General features: G+C 49.8%; 4 protein-coding genes across 4 annotated transcripts in view; 3 read left to right on the forward strand and 1 right to left on the reverse strand.

Moving 5' to 3' along the window:
- The window catches only part of CHCHD5 (coiled-coil-helix-coiled-coil-helix domain containing 5), a 4,192-nt gene extending 3,088 nt beyond the window's left edge, over positions 1 to 1,104 (forward strand). Inside the window, 1 exon segment of the mRNA XM_054002354.1 lies at positions 1,078 to 1,104. Within this exon segment, the coding sequence (XP_053858329.1) occupies positions 1,078 to 1,104 (27 nt within the window).
- A 2,014-nt stretch (positions 1,105 to 3,118) lies between these two features.
- OLFM2 (olfactomedin 2) lies at positions 3,119 to 14,665 on the forward strand. The gene is given in 11 exon segments (XM_054002324.1): positions 3,119 to 3,250; positions 8,345 to 8,500; positions 10,624 to 10,843; positions 12,398 to 12,414; positions 12,416 to 12,505; positions 13,834 to 13,869; positions 13,871 to 13,911; positions 13,913 to 13,961; positions 13,963 to 13,995; positions 13,997 to 14,047; positions 14,049 to 14,665. Coding segments are annotated over 10 exon segments (1,056 nt in total). The 5' UTR covers positions 3,119 to 3,250; positions 8,345 to 8,365; the 3' UTR covers positions 14,433 to 14,665.
- Positions 14,666 to 17,480: 2,815 nt separating this feature from the next.
- WDR83OS (WD repeat domain 83 opposite strand) lies at positions 17,481 to 18,419 on the reverse strand. The gene is given in 6 exon segments (XM_054002355.1): positions 17,481 to 17,640; positions 17,741 to 17,805; positions 17,807 to 17,839; positions 18,085 to 18,099; positions 18,101 to 18,191; positions 18,307 to 18,419. Coding segments are annotated over 6 exon segments (399 nt in total). The 5' UTR covers positions 18,342 to 18,419.
- Positions 18,420 to 18,447: 28 nt separating this feature from the next.
- WDR83 (WD repeat domain 83) lies at positions 18,448 to 20,941 on the forward strand. Its single transcript, XM_054002342.1, is given in 17 exon segments — positions 18,448 to 18,468; positions 18,471 to 18,536; positions 18,538 to 18,553; positions 19,383 to 19,408; positions 19,410 to 19,504; positions 19,582 to 19,705; positions 19,790 to 19,838; positions 19,954 to 19,973; positions 19,975 to 19,995; positions 19,997 to 20,082; positions 20,176 to 20,243; positions 20,331 to 20,395; positions 20,397 to 20,437; positions 20,532 to 20,619; positions 20,621 to 20,668; positions 20,747 to 20,800; positions 20,802 to 20,941. Coding segments are annotated over 17 exon segments (987 nt in total). The 3' UTR covers positions 20,901 to 20,941.
- The last annotated feature ends 23 nt before the right edge of the window (positions 20,942 to 20,964 follow it).

Genomic DNA, 20,964 nt, shown 5'->3' on the forward strand with positions numbered 1-20,964 from the left:
TCCCTGAAAAATTCCCTCTTCCCCCCCCAAAATCCCTGGAAAATTCCCCCTTTTTTTCCCCCAAAATCCAAATCCCTGGGAAATTCCCCCTTTCCCCCCCAAAAATCTCTGGGAAATTCCCCCAAAATCCCAAATTCCCTGGAAATTCTCATTTTTTTTCCCCAAATCTCTGGGAAATTCCCCCAAAAATCCCAAAAATCCCCGGAAATTCCCCTTTTTTCCCCAAAAAAATCCAAATTCCCTGAAAAATTCCCCCTTTTCCCCCAAAATCTCTGGGAAATTCCTCCAAAATCCCAAATTCCCAGGAAATTCCCATTTTTCCCCAAAAAAATCCCAAATTCCCTGAAAAATTCCCCCTTTTTCCCCCCAAATCCTTGGAAATTCCCTGTTTCCCCCCCCCCAAAATCCCAAATTCCCAGGAAATTCCCAATTTTTTCCCCAAAATCCCAAATTCCCAGGAAATTCCCCCTTCTTTCCCCCAAAAAATCCCCAGAAATTCCCTGGTTTTAACCCCCAAAATCCCAAATCCCTGAAAAATTCCCATTTTTTTTCCCCAAAATCCCTGAGAAATTCCCCCAAAATCCCAATTCCCTGGAAATTCCCATTTTTTCCCCCAAAATCACTGGAAATTTCCCCCTTTTTTCCCCAAAATCCCAAATTCCCTGGAAATTCCCAATTTTTTCCCCCAAATCCCAAAATCCTGAAAAATTCCCATTTTTCCCATTTTCCCCATTTTTCCCTCAAAAATCCCCAATCCCCACCCCCTCTCATGAATTATTCATCACGGCTCCCTCATTAATTATTCATTAACGCTCCCTAATTAAGGATTCCCGGCGGCTCCGGAGGGTGGGGGAGGGGCTGCGGCTGCTCCCGTTTTTTTTTTTTTTTTTTATTTTCGGATTTTTCTTTTTTTTTTTTGGTGGAAAATTTGGCGATTTTTGGGGCAATTCCTGAGGTTTATCCCGATTTTTTTTGGGGTTTTTTTTTTTGGGGAGTTTATCCCGGATTTTTGGGGGAATTCTGGAGGGATTTTCCTTTTTTTTTCAATATTTTTTAAATTGTGGAGCGTGACGTCAGCGCGGTGGTGACGTCATCTGCCAGTGAATGGGGGAAAAATGGGGGAAAATGGGAAAAAGGGGGGAAATGGGGAAAAATGGGGAAAAAAGGGGAAAAAATGGGAAAAAAGGGGAAAAAAGGGAGGAAATGAGGATAAAAGAGGGAGGAAAGGAGGGGAAAAAAGAGGAAAATGGGAGAAAAAAAGAGGGAAAAGAAGGAAAAATGAGGGGAAAAAGGGAAAATAGGGAAAAAGTGGGAAAAAAGAGGGGAAAAAAAGAGGGAAAAAAAGAGGGGGAAATCGTAGAAAAAAGGAGGAAAATAAGGAAAAAATTGGGAAAAGAGGGAAAAGTGGGAAAAACGGGGGGAAAAGTGGGAAAAATAGGGGAAAAATGGGGAAAAAAGAGGGGAAAAAAGAGGGGAAATGGAAGAAAAAAATGGGGAAATGGGGGAAAAAGGGGGGAAATTGAAGAATAAAGGGGGGAGAGGAGGAAAAATGAGGGGGGAAAAGGGAAAATAGGGAAAAGGTGGGAAAAATGGGGAAAAAAGGGGAAAAAAGAGGAAAAAAAGAGGGAAAAAAGAGGGGAAATCGTAGAAAACAGGAGGAAAATAAGGAAAAATTGGGGAAAAGAGGGAAAATTGGGAAAAAACGGGGAAAAGTGGGAAAAATAGGGGGGAAATGGGGAAAAGGAGGGGGAAAAAAGAGAGGAAATGGAAGAAAAAAGAAGGAAAAGAAGGATAAATGGAGGGAAATGAGGGAAAAATGGGAAAAATAGAGGAAAGGAGCGGAAAAATGGGGAAAATTGAAGAAAAAATGGGGGAAAAGAGGGAAAAATGAGGGGGAAAAAGGGAAATTAGGGAAAAAGTGGAAAAAGGGGGAAAAATGGGGGAAAGGAGGGGAAAACCAGAGGAAATGGAAGAAAAACAGGGGGAAAAGAAGGAAAATGAGGAAAAAGGGGGAATATGGGGAAAAAGAGGGAAAAAGAAGGAAAATGGGGAAAAAAGGGGGAAAAAGTGGGAAAAAGGAGGGAAAAAAAAGGGGGAAAATAGGAGGAGAGGAAGTGAAAAGAGCCAAAAAATGGGAATAAAGTGAATTTCGGGCTGGGGATTTTTTTGGGATGTGGGAATTTCGGGACCCTGCTGGGGTTTTTTGGGGTTTTTGGGTTTTTTTGGGGGAGGGTTTGGTTTTTTTCCGGGGTTTTTTGGGATTTTTTTGGTTTTTTGGGGGTTTTTTGGGGGATTTTTTTGGTTTTGGGGGATTTTTTTTGGGTTTTTTAGGTTTTTTTTTTTTTTGTTTTTTGGGGATTTTTGGGGTTTTTTTTGTTTTTTTTTTTTGTTTTTTTTGGGTTTTTTTGGGTTTTTTTCGGGGGTTTTTTTGTGTTTTTTTTGGGTTTTTGCGTTTTTTTTTGGTTTTTTTTTTCTAGTTTTTTGGGGGTTTTTTTGGTTTTTTTTTTATTTTTCGGGGTTTTTCGGGGTTGTTTTTGGGGGTTTTTGGGTTTTTTGGGGTTTTTTGGTTTTTTTTTGATTTTTCGGTTTTTTTTTTTTTTTGGGGGGGGGGTTTGGGTTTTTTTTTGTTGGTTTTGGGTTTTTTTTTGGTTTTTTTTTGTTTTTTTTTTTGTTGTTTTTTTTTTTGGGTTTTTTTTTTTTTTTTTTTTGGGGGGGGTTTTTTGCGGGGGTTTGGGTTTCTTTGGGTTTTTTTTGGTTTTTTTTTTGTTTGTTTGTTTGTTTTGTTTTGTTTTGTTTTTTTGGGGGGGGTTTGGGGTTTCTTTGCGTTTCTTTGTTTTTGTTTTTTTTTTGTTTTTTTTTTTGTTTTTGTTTTTTGGTTTTTGGTTTTTTTTTGGGGGGGGGTTGGGTTTCTTTGGTTTTTTTTGTTGTTTTTTTTTTTTTTTTTTGGGGGGGGGTTGGGGTTTCTTTGCGTTTCTTTGGTTTTTTTTTTGTTTTTTTTTGTTTTTTTGTTTTTTGGTTTTTTTTGGGGAGGGTTGGGGTTTCTTTGTTTGTTTTGTTTTTTGTTTTTTTTTTACTAACTCCTCCTCGCGGAATTTTCCAGACGCTTTTCCAGAGCCCCGACGAGGGCTGGCAGGTTTTCACCTCGGCCCAAGCTCCGGACGGGAAATGTTTGTGCACGGCCGTGATCCCGGTGCAGGGCTCGTGCTCCCGGGACGGGCGCAGCCTCCAGCTCCGGCAGCTCCTGGGCAAGGTCGGGAATTGCCCAATTATCCCTAATTAACCGCTCATTAACGGCCGGGAACGCCTTAATTGCTGGGGGGTTTCTTAAGGAGTTCATTTGTGCGGGGGCTGAAAGGGTTAATTGGGGATTTGGGTGAAAATTCCTGAAAGAGTCCAGGGATGAGGAGCCCAAAAATCCCCCAAAATCCCAAAAAATCCCCAAAAATCCCCAAAATCCCAAAAATTTCAACACCCCCAAAACCCAAAAATCCCAAATTTTGCCCCCATTCCTGGGAAATTCCCCATTTTTTCCTCCATTTTTTTGGGATTTCCGGGATTTCCAGAGCCAAAAATCCCAGTGGGATTCCCAAGGATGAAAATCCTAAAAACCCCAAAATCACAAAAAATCTCAAAAATCCCCAAAATCCCAAAATTTCAACAGCCCAAAATCCCAAATTTTGCTCCCATTCCTGAGAAATTCCCGATTTTTCCTCCATTTTTTGGGGATTTCGGGGATTTCCAGAGCCAAAACTCCCAGTGGGATTCCAGCTCCGGCAGCTCCTGGGCAAGGTCGGGAATTGCCCAATTATCCCTAATTAACCGCTCATTAACGGCCGGGAACGCCTTAATTGCTGGGGGGTTTCTTAAGGAGTTCATTGGGGTGAAAATTCCTGAGAGATTCCAGGGATGAAGGAGTCCAAAAATCCCCAAAATCCCAAAAATCTGAAAAATCCCAAAATCCCCCAAAATCCCCCAAAATCCCCAAAATCTCAAGAATCTCAAAAATCCCCAAAATCCCCAAATTTCAACAGCCCAAAATCCCAAATTTTGCTCCCATCCCTGAGAAATTCCCCAATTTTTCCTCCATTTTTGGGGGGATTTCTGGGATTTCCAGAGATAAAAATCCCAGTGGGATTCCCAAGGATGAGGAGCCCAAAATTCCCAAAAATCCCCCAAAAATCCCCAAAATTTCAACATCCCCAAATCCCAAATTTTGCCCCCATTCCTGGAAAATTCCCCATTTTTTCCTCCATTTTTGGGGGGATTTCTGGGATTTCCAGAGCCAAAAATCCCTGTGGGATTCCCAAGGATGAGGAGCTCAAAATCCCAAAAATCCCCAAAAATCCTAAGAGCCCCAAAATCCCAAATTTTGCTCCCATCCCTGGGAAATTCCCCATTTTTTCCTCCATTTTTTTGGGATTTCCGGGATTTCCAGAGCCAAAAATCCCACTGGGATTCCCAAGGATGAAAATCCTAAAAAACCCCAAAATCACAAAAAATCTCAAAAATCCCCCAAATCCCCAAATTTCAATCCCCAAAATCCCAAATTTTGCCCCCATTCCTGGGAAACTCCCCATTTTTTCCTCCATTTTTGGGGGGATTTCTGGGATTTCCAGAGCAAAAATCCCAGTGGGATTCCCAAGGATGAGGAGCCCAAAAATCCCCAAAAATCCCCAAAATCCCCAGAGCCCCAAAATCCCAAATTTTGCTCCCATTCCTGAGAAATTCCTCATTTTTTCCTCCATTTTTGGGGGATTTCTGGGATTTCCAGAGCCAAAAATCCCACTGGGATTCCCAAGGATGAAAATCCTAAAAAACCCCAAAATCACAAAAAATCTCAAAAATCCCCAAAATCCCAAAATTTCAACAGCCCAAAATCCCAAATTTTGCTCCCATTCCTGAGAAATTCCCGATTTTTCCTCCATTTTTTGGGGATTTCGGGGATTTCCAGAGCCAAAACTCCCAGTGGGATTCCAGCTCCGGCAGCTCCTGGGCAAGGTCGGGAATTGCCCAATTATCCCTAATTAACCGCTCATTAACGGCCGGGAACGCCTTAATTGCTGGGGGGTTTCTTAAGGAGTTCATTGGGGTGAAAATTCCTGAGAGATTCCAGGGATGAAGGAGTCCAAAAATCCCCAAAATCCCAAAAATCTGAAAAATCCCAAAATCCCCCAAAATCCCCCAAAATCCCCAAAATCTCAAGAATCTCAAAAATCCCCAAAATCCCCAAATTTCAACAGCCCAAAATCCCAAATTTTGCTCCCATCCCTGAGAAATTCCCCAATTTTTCCTCCATTTTTGGGGGGATTTCTGGGATTTCCAGAGATAAAAATCCCAGTGGGATTCCCAAGGATGAGGAGCCCAAAATTCCCAAAAATCCCCCAAAAATCCCCAAAATTTCAACATCCCCAAATCCCAAATTTTGCCCCCATTCCTGGAAAATTCCCCATTTTTTCCTCCATTTTTGGGGGGATTTCTGGGATTTCCAGAGCCAAAAATCCCTGTGGGATTCCCAAGGATGAGGAGCTCAAAAATCCCAAAAATCCCCAAAAATCCTAAGAGCCCCAAAATCCCAAATTTTGCTCCCATCCCTGGGAAATTCCCCATTTTTTCCTCCATTTTTTTGGGATTTCCGGGATTTCCAGAGCCAAAAATCCCACTGGGATTCCCAAGGATGAAAATCCTAAAAAACCCCAAAATCACAAAAAATCTCAAAAATCCCCCAAATCCCCAAATTTCAATCCCCAAAATCCCAAATTTTGCCCCCATTCCTGGGAAACTCCCCATTTTTTCCTCCATTTTTGGGGGGATTTCTGGGATTTCCAGAGCCAAAAATCCCAGTGGGATTCCCAAGGATGAGGAGCCCAAAAATCCCCAAAAATCCCCAAAATCCCCAGAGCCCCAAAATCCCAAATTTTGCTCCCATTCCTGAGAAATTCCTCATTTTTTCCTCCATTTTTGGGGGATTTCTGGGATTTCCAGAGCCAAAAATCCCACTGGGATTCCCAAGGATGAAAATCCTAAAAAACCCCAAAATCACAAAAAATCTCAAAAATCCCCAAAATCCCAAAATTTCAACAGCCCAAAATCCCAAATTTTGATCAATTCCCGGGAAATTCCCCATTTTTTCCTCCATTTTTGGGGGATTTCTGGGATTTCCAGAGCCAAAACTCCCAGTGGGATTCCAGCTCCGGCAGCTCCTGGGCAAGGTCGGGAATTGCCCAATTATCCCTAATTAACCGCTCATTAACGGCCGGGAACGCCTTAATTGCTGGGGGGTTTCTTAAGGAGTTCATTTGTGCGGGGGATGAAAGGGTTAATTGGGGTTGGGAGTGCGGGGATTTGGGATTGGGGTGAAAATTCCTGAGAGATTCCAGAGATAAAAATCCTAAAAATCCCAAAAATCCCAAAAATCCCCAAATTTCAAAAGCCCAAAATCCCAAATTTTGCTCCCATCCTGGGAAATTCCCCATTTTTTCCTCCATTTTTTGGGGATTTCTGGGATTTCCAGAGCCAAAATCCCAGTGGGATTCCCAAGGATGAGAGCCCAAATTCCCAAAAATCCCCCAAAAATCCCCAAAAGCCCCAAAATCCCAAATTTTGTCCCCATGCCAAGAAAATTCCCGATTTTTCCTCCAAATTTTTTGGGATTTCTGGGATTCCCAGGGATGAAAATCCAGTGGGATTTCAGCTCTGGCAGCTCCTGGAAAAGGTCAGGATTTCCCAAATTATCGGGAATTAAGCGGTAATTAATTAATTCATTTGGGTAAACAAGGCGTTAATTGGGGTTGGGAATGTGGGGATTTGGGATTGGGGTGAAAATTCCCGAGGGATTCCAGGGATGAGGGTTAACCCCATTAATTACCCTGATTAACCCCATTAATTACCACGATTTACCCCATTAATTACCCTGATTAACCCCATTAATTCCCTTGATGAACCCCATTAATTACCACAATTAAGCCCGCTAATGACCCTGATTAACCCCATTAATTCCGATGATTACCGCCACTAATTATCCTGACTCCCTGCACTAATTACCATGATTAACCCCATTAATTCCCATAATTACCCCCATTAATTCCCACGATTACCCCATTAATTACCACGATTTACCGCATTAATTACCCTGATTAACCCCATTAATTCCCACGCTTACCCCCATTCATTACCCCCATTAATTCCTATTATTAACCCCATTAATTCCCACTATTACCCTCACTAATTACCGTGATTTCCCCCATTCATTCCCACGATCACCCCCATTAATTCCCGCTATTAACCCCATTAATTCCCACGATTACCCCCATTCATTACCCCCATTCATTCCCACGATCACCCCCATTCATTCCCACCATTACCCCCATTAATTCCCATTATTACCCCCATTAATTCCCGCTATTAACCCCATTAATTCCCACGATTACACCCATTCATTACCCTGACTGCCCCCACTAATTACCCTGATTAACCCCATTAATTACCGTGATTTCCCCCATTAATTCCCACGATCACCCCCATTCATTACCCCCATTCATTCCCACAATTTCCCCCATTCATTCCCACGATCACCCCCAGTAATTCCCACTATTACCCCCATTAATTCCCATTATTACCCCCATTAATTCCCGCTATTAACCCCATTAATTCCCATTATTACCCGACTAATTACCCTGATTCCCCCCACTAATTACCCTGATTAACCCCATTAATTCCCGCTATGAACCCCACTAATTACCCTGATTAACCCATTAATTCCCACGCTTACCCCCATTAATTACCCTGATTAATCCCATTCATTCCCACTATTAACCCCATTAATTCCCACGCTTACCCCCATTCATTACCCCCATTCATTACCCCCATTCATTACCCTGACTCCCCCCACTAATGACCCTGATTACCCCCATTAATTCCCACTATTAACCCCATTAATTCCCACGCTTACCCCCATTCATTACCCCCATTCATTCCCACGATCACCCCCATTCATTCCCGCTATTAACCCCATAAATTCCCATTATTACCCCCATTCATTCCCACAATTTCCCCCATTCATTCCCACGATCACCCCCATTCATTCCCACTATTAACCCCATTCATTCCCATTATTACCCCCATTCATTCCCACAATTTCCCCATTCATTCCCACTATTAACCCCATTCATTCCCATTATTACCCCCATTCATTCCCACAATTTCCCCCATTCATTCCCACAATTTCCCCCATTCATTCCCACGATCACCCCCATTCATTCCCACTATTAACCCCATTCATTCCCATTATTCCCCCCACTAACGACCCCGCTAATGACCCCAATTAACGCCTCGCTGCCGGCCGCAGGTGCAGAACATCTCGCAGTCCATGGAGCTGCTGGAGCTGCGCACTTTCCGCGACCTGCAGTACGTGCGCGACACCGAGGCGCTGCTGCGCGGCCTGGAGCAGCGGCTGCGCGCCGCCGCCGAGGGCGCGCGCGGCCTCAACGCCCGCGGCTTCCAGGCGAGCAATTCCCGCTTCTCCTGCCCCCAAAACCCCCAATTTCCGCCGCTTTCCCCCCCCCCGATTTATTCCTTATTTTTCCTCAATTATTCCGTATTTTTTCCTGATTTATTCCCAGTTTTTCTCTGATTTATTCCCTATTTTTTCCTGATTTATTCCCTATTTTTTCCTGATTTATTCCCTATTTTTTCCGCATTTATTCCCTTTTTTCCCCTGATTTATTCCCTATTTTTTCCGCATTTATTCCCTTCTTTCCCCGATTTAATCTGAATTTTTCCCTCATTTATTCCCTATTTTTTCCTGATTTATTCCCAGTTTTTCTCTGATTTATTCCCTATTTTTCCCTCATGTATTCCGTATTTTTTCCTCATTTATTCCCAGTTTTTCTCTGATTTATTCCCTATTTTTCCCTCATTTATTCCCTATGTTTTCCTGATTTATTCCCTATTTTTTCCTAATTTATTCCCTATTTTTTCCTGATTTATTCCCAATTTTTTCCCTGATTTATCCCTATTTTTTCCTCATTTAGTCCTTTTTTTTCCCCTGATTTAATCTGAATTTTTCCCTCATTTATTCTGTAACTTTTTCCTGATTTATTCCCTTTCTTCCTCTGATTTATTCTGAATTTTTCCCTCATTTATTCCCTATTTTTTCCTCATTTATTCCCTATTTTTTCCTCATTTATTCTGTAATTTTCCCTGATTTATTCCCTATTTTTCCCACATTTATTCCCTATTTTGCCCTCATTTATTCCCTATTTTTCCTGATTTAGTCCGTATTTCCCCCTGATTTATTCTGTAATTTTCCTCATTTATTCCCTATTTTTTCCTCATTTATTACGTATTTTTTCCTGATTTATTCTGTAATTTTCCCAGATTTATTCCCAATTTTCCCCTGAATTATTCCCTATTTTTCCTCATTTAGTCCGTAATTTCCCCTGATTTATTCCCTATTTTTTCCTCATTTATTCCCTATGTTTTCCTGACTTATTCCGTAATTTTCCCAGATTTATTCCCTATTTTTTTCCTGATTTATTCCTATTTTTTCCTCATTTATTCCCTATTTTTTCCTCATTTATTCCCTATTTTTCCTGATTTATTCCGTAATATTCCCTGATTTATTCCCTATTTTTTCCTCATTTATTCTGTAATTTTCCCTGATTTATTCCCTATTTTTTCCCTCATTTATTTAATATTTTCCCCTGATTTATTCCATATTTTCCTTGACTTATTCCGTATTTTCCCTGATTTTTTCCATATTTTTCCGTGACTTATTCTGTATTTTGGGATCGATTTTCCACAATTTTTTCCTACAGGATCCAAAGGCAAATCCTGGAATTTTGGGGCTGATTTTTCCCAATTTTTTCCTACAGGATCCAAGGGAAATCCTGGAATTTTGGGGCTGATTTTTCCCCAATTTTTCCCCCAAGATCTGAAGGAACAATAAAGTCGAATTCTGAATTTTGGGATCGATTTTCCCAGTTTTTTCCTACAGGATCCAAAGACAAATCCCAGGATTTTGGGATTGATTTTCCCCAATTTTCCTGCAGGATCCAAAGGCAAATCCTGGAATTTTGGGGCTGATTTTCCCCAAATTTTTCCTGCAGGATCCAACACAAATCCTGGAATTTTGGGGCTGATTTTTCCCAATTTTTTCCTACAGGATCCAAAGGCAAATCCTGGAATTTTGGGGCTGATTTTTCCCAATTTTTTCCCCGCAGGATCCAAAGGCAAATCCTGGAATTTTGGGGCTGATTTTTCCACTTTTTCCTACAGGATCCAAATCGAATCCCAGGATTTTTGGGATTGAATTTTCCCAATTTTTTCCCGCCGGATCCAAGGCGAATCCCAGGATTTTTGGGCTGATTTTCCCAATTTTTTCCTACAGGATCTAAAGGCAAATCCTGGAATTTTGGGATTGATTTTTCCCAATTTTTTCCCACAAGATCTGAAGGAACAATAAAGTCGAATTCTGGAATTTTGGGATTGATTTTCCCCATTTTTTTCCTACAGGATCAAGGCAAATCCTGGAATTTTGGGATTAATTTTCCCCATTTTTTTCCTGCAGGATCCAAGGACGATTCCAGGATTTTGGTGCTGATTTTTCCCAATTTTCCCCCGCAGGATCTGAAGGAAAAGATGCGGGAGCTGCTGCCGCTGCTGCCCGTGCTGGAGCAGTACAAGGCGGACTCGCGGCTCATCGTGCACCTCAAGGACGAGGTGCGGAACCTTTCCGGAATTCTCCTGGCAATCCAGGAGGAGATGGGAGCCTACGACTACGAGGAGCTGCAGCAGCGCGTGCTGCTGCTGGAGGCGCGGCTGCACGCCTGCCTGCAGAAACTGGGTAAAAAAATCCCGCTAGAAATCGTCAATTTTGGCTCAAATCTGAAAAAAAAACCCGCGGCGGAAATCGGCGCAAAACCACAAAAAAATCGCCCTGGCAATCTCAAAGATCTTCTCAAAATCCATCCCTCCTAAAATCCAAAATCTTCCTCAAATCTCCCCCAAACTGCCTGCAGAAACTGGGTAAAAAAATCCCCTTAGAATCGTCAATTTTGGCTCAAATCTGAAAAAAAACCCGTGGCGGAAATCGGCGCAAAAATCCTCTTGGAAATCGGCACAAAACCACAAAAAAATCGCCCTGGAAATCTCAAAAATCTTCTCAAAAATCCCTCCTAAAATCCCTCCTAAAATCCCCCCTAAAATCCACCCTAAAATCCAAAATCTTCCACAAATCCCCCCCAAACTGCCTGCAGAAACTGGGTAAAAAAATCCCGCTAAAAATCGTCAATTTTGGCTCAAATCTGAAAAAAAACCCGCGGCGGAAATCGGCGCAAAAATCCTCTCGAAATCGGCACAAAAACACAAAAAAATCGCCCTGGAAATGTCAAAATCTTCTCAAAATCCCTCCTGAAATCCAAAATCTTCTGCAAATCCCCCCCAAACTGCCTGCAGGAACTGGGTAAAAAAATCCCGTTAGAAATCGTCAATTTTGGCTCAAATCTGAAAAAAAAACCCGCGGCGGAAATCGGCGCAAAAATCCTCTCTGAAATCCACACAAAAACACAAAAAAATCGCCCTGGAAATCTCAAAAATCTTCTCAAAATCCCTCCTAAAATCCCTCCTAAAATCCCTCCTAAAATCCACCCTAAAATCCACCCTAAAATCCAAAATCCTCCTCAGATCCCCCCCAAACTGCCTGCAGAAACTGGGTAAAAAAATCCCCTTAGAAATCGTCAATTTTGGCTCAAATCTGAAAAAAAAACCCGCGGCGGAAATCGGCGCAAAACCACAAAAAATCGCCCTGGAAATCTCAAAGATCTTCTCAAAATCCCTCCTAAAATCCAAATCCCATTTTCCCCCAGTTTTCCAATTCCCTGATTTTCCCCGTAATTCCCATTTATCCAAATCCCTGATTTCCCCCTAATTCCCATTTCCCCCCAATTTTCCAATTCCCTGATTTTTCTCCTAATTCCCATTTTCAAAATCCCCAATTTTCCCGTAATTCCCATTTTTCCAAATCCCCATTCCCCCCAATCTTCCAAATCCCTGATTTTCCCCATAATTCCCATTTTTCCAAATCCCTGATTTCCCCCTAATTCCCATTTTTCCCCTATTTTCCTATTCCCTGATTTTTCCCGTAATCCCCATTTTTTCCCAGTTTTCCAATTCCCTGATTTTCCCATAATTCCCATTTTTCCAAATCCCCGTTCCCCCAAATTTTCCTATTCCCTGATTTCCCCCTAATTCCTATTTTTCCCAATTTTCCAATTCCCTGACTTTCCCCTAATTCCCATTTTTCCAAATCCCCGTTCCCCCCCAATTTTCCAATTCCCTGAATTTTCCCCCTCTTTTCCAAACTCCCGATTTTCCTTTTTTTCCCCCCCGATTTTCCCAGGCTGCGGAAAGCTGACCGGGGGTCAGCAATCCCATCACCATCCGCGCCTCGGGATCGCGCTTCGGATCCTGGATGACCGACACGATGACGCCCAGCGCCGACAGCCGGGTGAGAACCACCCCAAAAAAAAACAACAAAAAAATGGGATTTTCCCAAAAAATCTCCTGGATCTGGGCGGATTTGGGGACAATCCCGGCGCTTTTCGGCACGGCGATCCCTGAAAAATCCATGGATTTGGGACGTGGAAGGGAATCGAAAATTCACCCCAAAATCTCCCGTAACGTCCCCCAAAACTTTGTGGGGTCCTCAAATCTTGGATTTGGGATTTGGGTCCTCAGATCTTGGATTTGGGATTTGGGGCCTCAGATCTTGGATTTGGGATTTGGGTCCTCAGATTTGGGATTTGGGATTGGGGCCTCAGATCTTGGATTTGGGTCCTCAGATCTTGGATTTGGGATTTGGGGTCCTCAGATTTTGGGACTTGGGATTTGGGTCCTCAGATCTTGGATTTGGGATTTGGGTCCTCAGGTCTTGTATTTGGGATTTGGGTCCTCAGATTTGGGATTTGGGATTTGGGGCCTCAGATCTTGGATTTGGGATTTGGGTCCTCAGATCTTGGATTTGGGATTTGGGTCCTCAGATTTGAACTTGGGATTTGGGTCCTCAGATCTTGGATCGTGGATTTGGGATTTGGGTCCTCACATCTTGGATTGGGGATTTGGGTCCTCAGATCTTGAATTTGGGATTTGGCTCCTCAGATCTTGGATTTGGGATTTGAGGGGGATTTGGGCAAAATCCCAGCAGTTTTCTGGTGAAAATCCATGGATTTGGGACGTGGAAGGGAATCGAAAATCCCTCCCAAAATCTACCTTAACATCCCCCAAAACTTTGTGGGGTCTTCAGATCTTGGATTTGGGATTTGGGTCCTCAGATCTTGGATTTGGGATTTGGGTCCTCAGATCTTGGATTTGGGATTTGGGTCCTCAGGTCTTGGATTTGGGATTTTCACCCTTTTTCTCCCATTTTAACCCCATTTTCACCTTTTTTCTCCCACTTTCTCCCGTTATTATCCATTTCACCCCATTTTCTCCCATTTTCACCCCATTTTAACCCCCTTTTCTCTTGTTTTAACCCCATTTTCTCCCGTTTTAACCCAATTTCTCCCAGTTTCTCCTATTTTAACCCCATTTCTCCCATTTTCATCCATTTCTCCCATTTTAACCCCATTTTCTCCCATTTTCTCCCATTTTAAACCCCTTTTTCCTCTTGTTTATAACCCCCATTCTTCTCCCCACTTTCTCCCATTTTAACCCCCATTTTCACCCCATTTTCTCCCATTTTCTCCCACTTTCCTCCCCATTTTAACCCCATTTCCACCCATTTTCTCCCATTTTAACCCTTTTTCTCCCGCCTTAACCCCGCTTTCTCCCCTCCAGGTGTGGTACATGGACGGCTACTACAAAGGCCGCCGCGCTGCTGGAATTCCGCAGCCTCACCGACTTCGTCTCCGGCCAGACAGAGCAACGTCGCCGTCCGCTACCACTTCCGATCCCGCAGCGTCCTGGGTCCAGCGCAGCCTCGCCGGCGCCGGCTACAACAAACACCTTCCCCTACTCCTGGGGCGGCTTTTCCGACATCGACTTCATGGTGGGACGAGAGCGGGCTCTGGGCCGTCTACACCACCAACCAGAACGCCGGGAACATCGTGGTGAGCCGCTTGGACCCGCAGACGCTGGAAGTGCTGCGGAGTTGGGATACGGGCTACCCCAAGCGGAGCGCGGGCGAGTCCTTCATGATCTGCGGGATCCTCTACGTCACCAACTCCCACCTGGCGGGCGCCAAGATTTACTTCGCCTACCGCACGAACACTTCCAGCTACGAGTACACGGATATCCCGTTCCACAATCAGTACTCCCACATCTCCATGCTGGACTACAACCCGCGCGAGAGGGTGCTCTACACCTGGAATAACGGCCACCAGGTCGTCTACAACGTCACGCTCTTCCACGTCGTCGACACGGCCGGGGAGCTCTGATGGACGCTCCCCAAGGGGAGAGAGAGACGGAGAGAATTCCCAGCTTTTTCTTTTTTTTTGGTTTTTTTTCTACGCTTCCACGCTTCCCCCTTTACGGTCCGTGGAATTCCGGAGGGACGCAGCGACGAGGAGGAAATTCTCGGCGTGTCCTAAACTCAAATTCTGCTTTGTTCTCATTATTTCGTGCCTAAGTTTCATTTCCTCTCTTTTTTTTTAATCTTTTTTCCCATTTTTTTTTTTTTAATCCCTTTTTTTCCTCCCTTTATTTCCCCCCCTTTTTTTTTTCCCAGCTCACTGGATTTTTTTTTAAATTTTTTTTTCCCCTCCCAATTTTTCCTCCCAATTTTTCTCCCCTCCTCTTCCTCCTTCTGCTTGGTTCTTCTGGAATTCCGTCGGATTCATGGCGCATGGAGCTGCTCTGCCTTGGGATTTTCTGTTTTTTTTTTTTTTTTTTTTTTGGGGGGGAAATTTTTGGGGGCCAAATTCCATCTTTATTTCAACGGCAAATAAAAAAAATAAAAAATCTTTCCGGCCTTTGGTGGGAGTTGATGACTTCCCCCCCACCCCCCAGGGTTTTTAATTTTTTTTTTTAATTATTATTTTAATTTCTCACTCTCAGGGTTTCTCTGATATTTTCCTTGTTTTTTTTTTTCCCAAAGAGGAAGAGGCAGAAAAGGGGGGAAAAATGGATGGAAAAGGGGAAAAGAGGATGGAAAAGGGGGAAAATTGATGGAAAAGGGTGGGAAAAAGAAGATGGAAAAGGGGAAAAGAGGATGGAAAAGGGGAAAAAATAGATGGAAAAGAGGATGGGAAAAGGGGGGAAATGGATGGAAAAAGGGGAAAATGGATGGAAAAGAGGAAAATAGGATGGAAAAGGGGGGAAAAAATTGATGGAAAAGAGGATGGAAAAGAAGAAAAGAGAGAAAAGATGGAGAAGTTGGGATGATCCAGAGGGGATGGTGGATTTGGGATAGTCCTGAAGGCTTGGGGATAATCCCAGGAATGGGCACAGATCCCGGGAATGGGCACGGATCCCACTGGAGATTGGGAATGGGCACAGATCCCGGGAATTGGCACAGATCCCGGGAATGGGCACAGATCCCAGGAATAGGCAGGGATCCTGGGAATGGGCACGGATCCCACTGGAGATTGGGAATGGGGCACAGATCCCATTGGAGATTGGGAATGGGGCACGGATCCCGGGAATGGGCACAGATCCCAGGAATGGGCACGGATCCCGGGAATGGGCCACGGATCCCACTGGAGATTGGGAATGGGCACAGATCCCAGGAATAGGCACAGATTCCATTGGAGATTGGGAATGGGCACGGATCCCCAGGAATGGGCACGGATCCCATTGGAGATAAGGCATTTAATTAGGAATTTTAATTGGGAATTACCGGAACGACGGACGGCAGCCAATGAGGAGGCAGGAGCGGCCGTGATTGACAGCTCTCCGGGAGGGGCGTTTGCAAGGGCGGGAAAACGAGCAGCGGCCAATGGGCAGCGGCGGCTCCCGAGGCCCCGCCCACATCCAGCCCCCCTCAGCGCTCCCTCAGAGACTCGCAGAGCCCCTCAGAACACCCGAACCCCTCAGAGCCCCTCAGAACGCCCAAATCCCCTCAGAGCCCCTCAGAACACCCGAATCCCCTCAGAGCCCCCTCAGAACACCCGAATCCCTTCAGAGCCTGCTCAGAGCCCCTCAGAGTCCCCTCAGGGACGCCCTCAGAGCCTGCTCAGAGCCCCTCAGAGCACCCGAATCCACTCACAGCCTGCTCAGAGCCCCTCAGAGCACCCGAATCCACTCAGAGCCTGCTCAGAGCCCCTCAGAACGCCCTCAGAGCCTGCTCAGAGCCCCTCAGAATGCCCGAATCCCCTCAGAGCCCCTCAGAACACCCGAATCCCCTCAGAGCCCCTCAGAGTCCCCTCAGAACGCCCGAAATCCCCTCAGAGCCCCTCAGAGTCCCCTCAGAACGCCCTCAGAGCCTGCTCAGAGCCCCTCAGAGCACCCCGAATCCCCTCAGAGCCTGCTCAGAGCCCCTCAGAATGCCCTCAGAGCCTGCTCAGAGCCCCTCAGAACGCCCCGAAATCCCCTCAGAACGCCCGAATCCCCTCAGAACGCCCGAATCCCCTCAGAGCCCCTCAAAACACCCGAATCCCCTCAGAGCCCCCTCAGAACACCCGAATTCCTTCAGAGCCTGCTCAGAGCCCCTCAGAACGCCCTCAGAGCCTGCTCAGAGCCCCTCAGAGTCCCCTCAGAACGCCCTCAGAGCCTGCTCAGAGCCCCTCAGAACACCCGAATCCTGTCAGAACCTGCTCAGAGGCCCCTCAGAACACCCGAATCCCCTCAGAGCCCCTCAGAGTCCCCTCAGAACACCCGAATCCTGTCAGAACCTGCTCAGAGGCCCCTCAGAGCTCCCTCAGAGCCCCTCCGAGCCTCCTCAGACCTCCCGAATCCCCTCAGAGCCTGCTCAGAGTCCCATCAGAGCCCCCCAGACCTCCCGAATCCCCTCAGAGCCTGCTCAGAGCCCCTCCAAATCCCCTCAGAGCCTGCTCAGAGTCCCCTCAGAGCCCCCCAGACCTCCCGAATCCCCTCAGAGGCCTGCTCAGAGTCCCTCAGAGCCCCCCAGGACCTCCCGAATCCCCTCAGAGCCTGCTCAGAGTCCCTCAGAGCCCCCCAGACCTCCCGAATCCCCTCAGAGCCTGCTCAGAGCCGCTCAGAGTCCCCTCGGAGCCGGCTCAAAGTCCCTCAGAGCCCCCTTTGAGCCTCCGAGCCCCCCTCCGAGCCCCTCAGACCACCCAAGACCCCTCAGAGTCCTCTCGGAGCCCCTCAGACCCTCTGGGACCCCTCAGAGCCCCTCAGACCACCCAAGCCCCCTCAGACCCTCCGAGGCCCCCTCAGACCCTCAGACCACCCAAGACCCCCTCAGACCCTCCGAGCCCCCTCAGAGCCCCTCAAACCCCTCCCGGCTCCCCCTTGAAGCCCCCCAAGACTCCCCATCCCCGTTCCTCCCTCTCCCGGGGAGGGGGCTCCCCCGTACCCCTGTTTCAGGTACAAAAGAACCACAGCAGTGCCCAGGACCCCCCCCCCCACATTTTTTTATTGCCCCCACGAAGACCCCCCCTCCCCAGTCCCCCGTCACCACGGCCGGGGGACATGGGCTGGGGGTTCTGCAGGTAGGACATGACCACGGCCGAGATGGAGAGCCTGGCAGGGACACACACACACGCACACACAGAGGTATCAGAGACCCCCCCGAAGGCGGTCCCGGGACCCCCCCCCCCTCACAGCCAGGACCCCCACTCACATGAAGCTGCTCATCATCTGCTTGGTGTCCTCGGAGCTGCGCGAGTTGGCGAAGCTGATGAAGGAGGCAGTACACGGCGATCCAGGCGCACCACTTGAGCTGGGGGACAGCCCGGTGAGATCCCCCCCCCACCCCACGGGGATGGGGCATGAGGACCCCCGGGATGGGCAGGAGAGCCCAGAGACCCCCGGGGATGGCTCCGAGTCCCCGCTTAGGGGATTTGTCTGATCCTCCCTCCCCCGAATTCCCCTCAGAAAAAGTCACCGGGGCCGCTCCCGGAGCCCATCCCGGCCGATCCCGGGGCTCATCCCGGTGCCGACCCCCGGTGCCCCCCGTGGCCCCACCTTGAGCATGAGGCCCGCACATGCTGAACACCATCCCCAGCAGGTTCATGTAGTCCGGGGTCGGATCTTCCAGCGCCGGGTTGGTCTCGGTGGCGGGGGGCTTGTACCTGGCCGGGGGGAAGGGGGGGATCCGATCCGTCAGGCGGGCCGGGGCACCAGGACTCCCGCGGGTGCCGCCGCTCTCTCCCCGGTTCTGCCCGTCCCCTCCTCTCCCGGTCCCACCTGGCCACTTTGCCGGGTCTCCGCGGGTCCGCCATGGCCCCGCCGCCTCTTCCGCCGCCGCCGCCGGAAGGAGCCCGGCCCCCGGTGCCGGCCCCGGTTCCGCCCCCGGTTCCGCCCCCCGGTGCCGGCTCCGGTCTCGCCATGGCGTTCCCGAAGCCGCGGGCCCGCCCGGCCCCGAGCTGCCCCGGCAGCGGGTGCAGACCCTGCAGTGCGGGCAGGGAGCGGTGCGGGGCCGCCCGCTTCAACGGTGAGACCGGCGACAGCGCGGCGGACCGGGGATACTCCCGGGGGGAAACGGGGCGGGGGAAGAGGAGCAGGACCCGGGGATGGAGGTTGGGAACCGGGCGGGCAGTGCCGGTGTGGGGGTCCCCGGGGATCCTTCCGTGTCACGGGCAGGGGGTCCCGGGGATCCCCACGTGTACCGGGCAGGGGGTCCCCGGGGATTCCCCCCGTGTCCCGGGCAGGGGGGTCCCGGGGATCCCTCCGGTGTACCGGGCAGGGGGGTCCCGGGGATCCCCCCCGTGTCCAGGACAGGGGGTCCCGGGGATCCCTCCGTGTACCGGGCAAGGGGTCCTGGGGATCCCCCCGTGTCCCGGGCAGGGGGTCCCGGGGATCCCCCCGTGTTACGGGCAGGGGGTACCGGGGATCCCCCCGTGTACGGGGCAAGGTGGACCCGGGGATCCCTCCGTGTACCGGGCAGGGGGTCCCTGGGGATCCCCCCGTGTCCATGGGCAGAGGGTCCCGGGGATCCCTCCGAGTCCTGGGGCAGGGGGGTCCCGGGGATCCCCTCCGTGTACCGGGCAGGGGGTGCCGGGGGTCGCCTCGTGTCTGGGAGAGGGGGTTCCCGGGGATTCCCCCGTGTCCCGGGCAGAGGGTGCTGGGGATCCCCCCGTGTTCTGGGGCAGAGGATCCCGGGGGATCCCTCCGAGTCCCGGGCAGGGAGTCCCGGGGATGCCCCCGTGTACCGGGCAGGGGGTGCCGGGGGGTCGCCCCGTGTCTGGGGAGAGGAGGTGCCGGGGATCCTCCCGTGTCCGGGGCAGAGGATCCCGAGCATCACGGCCGTCCCACCCCGGCAGCGGACGGCAATTACTGCCTGACGTGCGGGCAGTGACAAGACGCTGAAGCTCTGGAACCCGCACAAGGGCACGGCCCTGCGCACCTACCAGGGCCACGGCTACGAGGTGCTGGACGCCGCGGGGTAAGGAGGGGCTTCAGGGACCCCTCCCCACCGCAGGGAACCCCCCCGCCGCGCTCACGGGACCCCCCACCCCGCAGATCCTTCGACAACAGCCAGATCTGCTCCGGCGGCGCCGACAAGGCCGTGGCGCTCTGGGACGTGACCACCGGGCAGGTGGTCCGCAAGTACCGGGGGACACGCCGGGGTGAGGAGGGGGCCGGCGTGGGGGGAGTTGAGGGTTTGGGGGTGGGATTTTGGGGAGGGGGATTTGGGAATCGAGGTCCTGATTGCCCGCTTCTCCCGCAGAAGGTAAACTGTGTCCAGTTCAACGAGGAAGCCACTGTCATTGTGTCCGGTGAGGGAGTGGTTTGGGGGGGCACCCTGCGAGCCCCGAGACACCCCCGCACCCCCTTTTCCCACCCTGATCCCCCTGTTTTTCCCCCTGAACCCCCCCCCCCCATTTCCCCCAGGCTCCATCGACTCCACGGTGGCGGTGCTGGGACTGCCGCTCCCCGCCGCCCTGACCCCATCCAGGTGCTGGACGAGGCCAAGGACGGCATCTCCAGCGTGAAGCTCTCGGCCCACGAGATCCTCACGGGGTGAGCGACGAGCCCCCCCTGCCCCCAGCACCGGGGCACCCCCAGGATTTGTCGGGGGGGACCCCCCTAAATCTCCTTCCCCTCTCCCCGCAGCTCCGTGGACGGGCGGGTTCGGCGCTACGACCTCCGAGTAGGGCAGCTCTGCTCCGACTACATCGGCAGTGAGTGAGGGCCTGCTGGAGGGCTCCCAAAACTTGGGGGGGGGGTCCTCGGTGGGGACCCCCCAAACTCCCCCCGTGTGCCCCCAGGCCCCATCACCAGCGTGTGCTTCAGCAAGGACGGGCAGTGCGTGCTGGCCGCCAGCCTGGACTCCCACGCTGCGGCTGCTGGACAAGGACACTGGGGAGGCTGCTGGGGCGAGTAGGAGCCCCCCAGCCCCGCCCAGTCCCTACGCTCTCCTGAGGGGGGGGTTTTTGGGGGGACCCCCGTCTCAGCCCCTGTCCCCTCCCCAGGTACACGGGTCACCGCAGCACCACGTACAGGCTGGACTGCGTCCTGAACGAGCTGGACACGCACGTGGGCTGCGCCTCCGAGGACGGGCCACGTCTACTTCTGGGACCTGGTGGAGGGTGAGGGAGGGTCCCGGGTGGGGGGTGTGTGTGTGGGGGGGGGGGGTTTGGGGACCACTCCCGAGCCTCCCTGACCCACCCCGGTGTCCCCTCAGGGTTCGCTGGCGCTCAGCCTGCCCGTGGGCCAGGGCGTGGTGCAGTCGCTGGCCCTTCCACCCGCGCCTGCCCTGCCTGCTGGTGGCCACGCAGGGCCAGGTGACGCTGTGGCGCGAGGACGCCTTCCAGCCCGAGGGGGACCCCAACACCTGACGGGGCTCGGGTGGCACAAGGAATAAACCCCCCTCAGCGCATGGAGACCCTGCCCCGCTTTATT

Source organism: Vidua macroura, chromosome 39 (assembly GCF_024509145.1).
Source record: "Vidua macroura isolate BioBank_ID:100142 chromosome 39, ASM2450914v1, whole genome shotgun sequence".
Taxonomy (NCBI): Eukaryota; Metazoa; Chordata; class Aves; order Passeriformes; family Viduidae; genus Vidua; species Vidua macroura.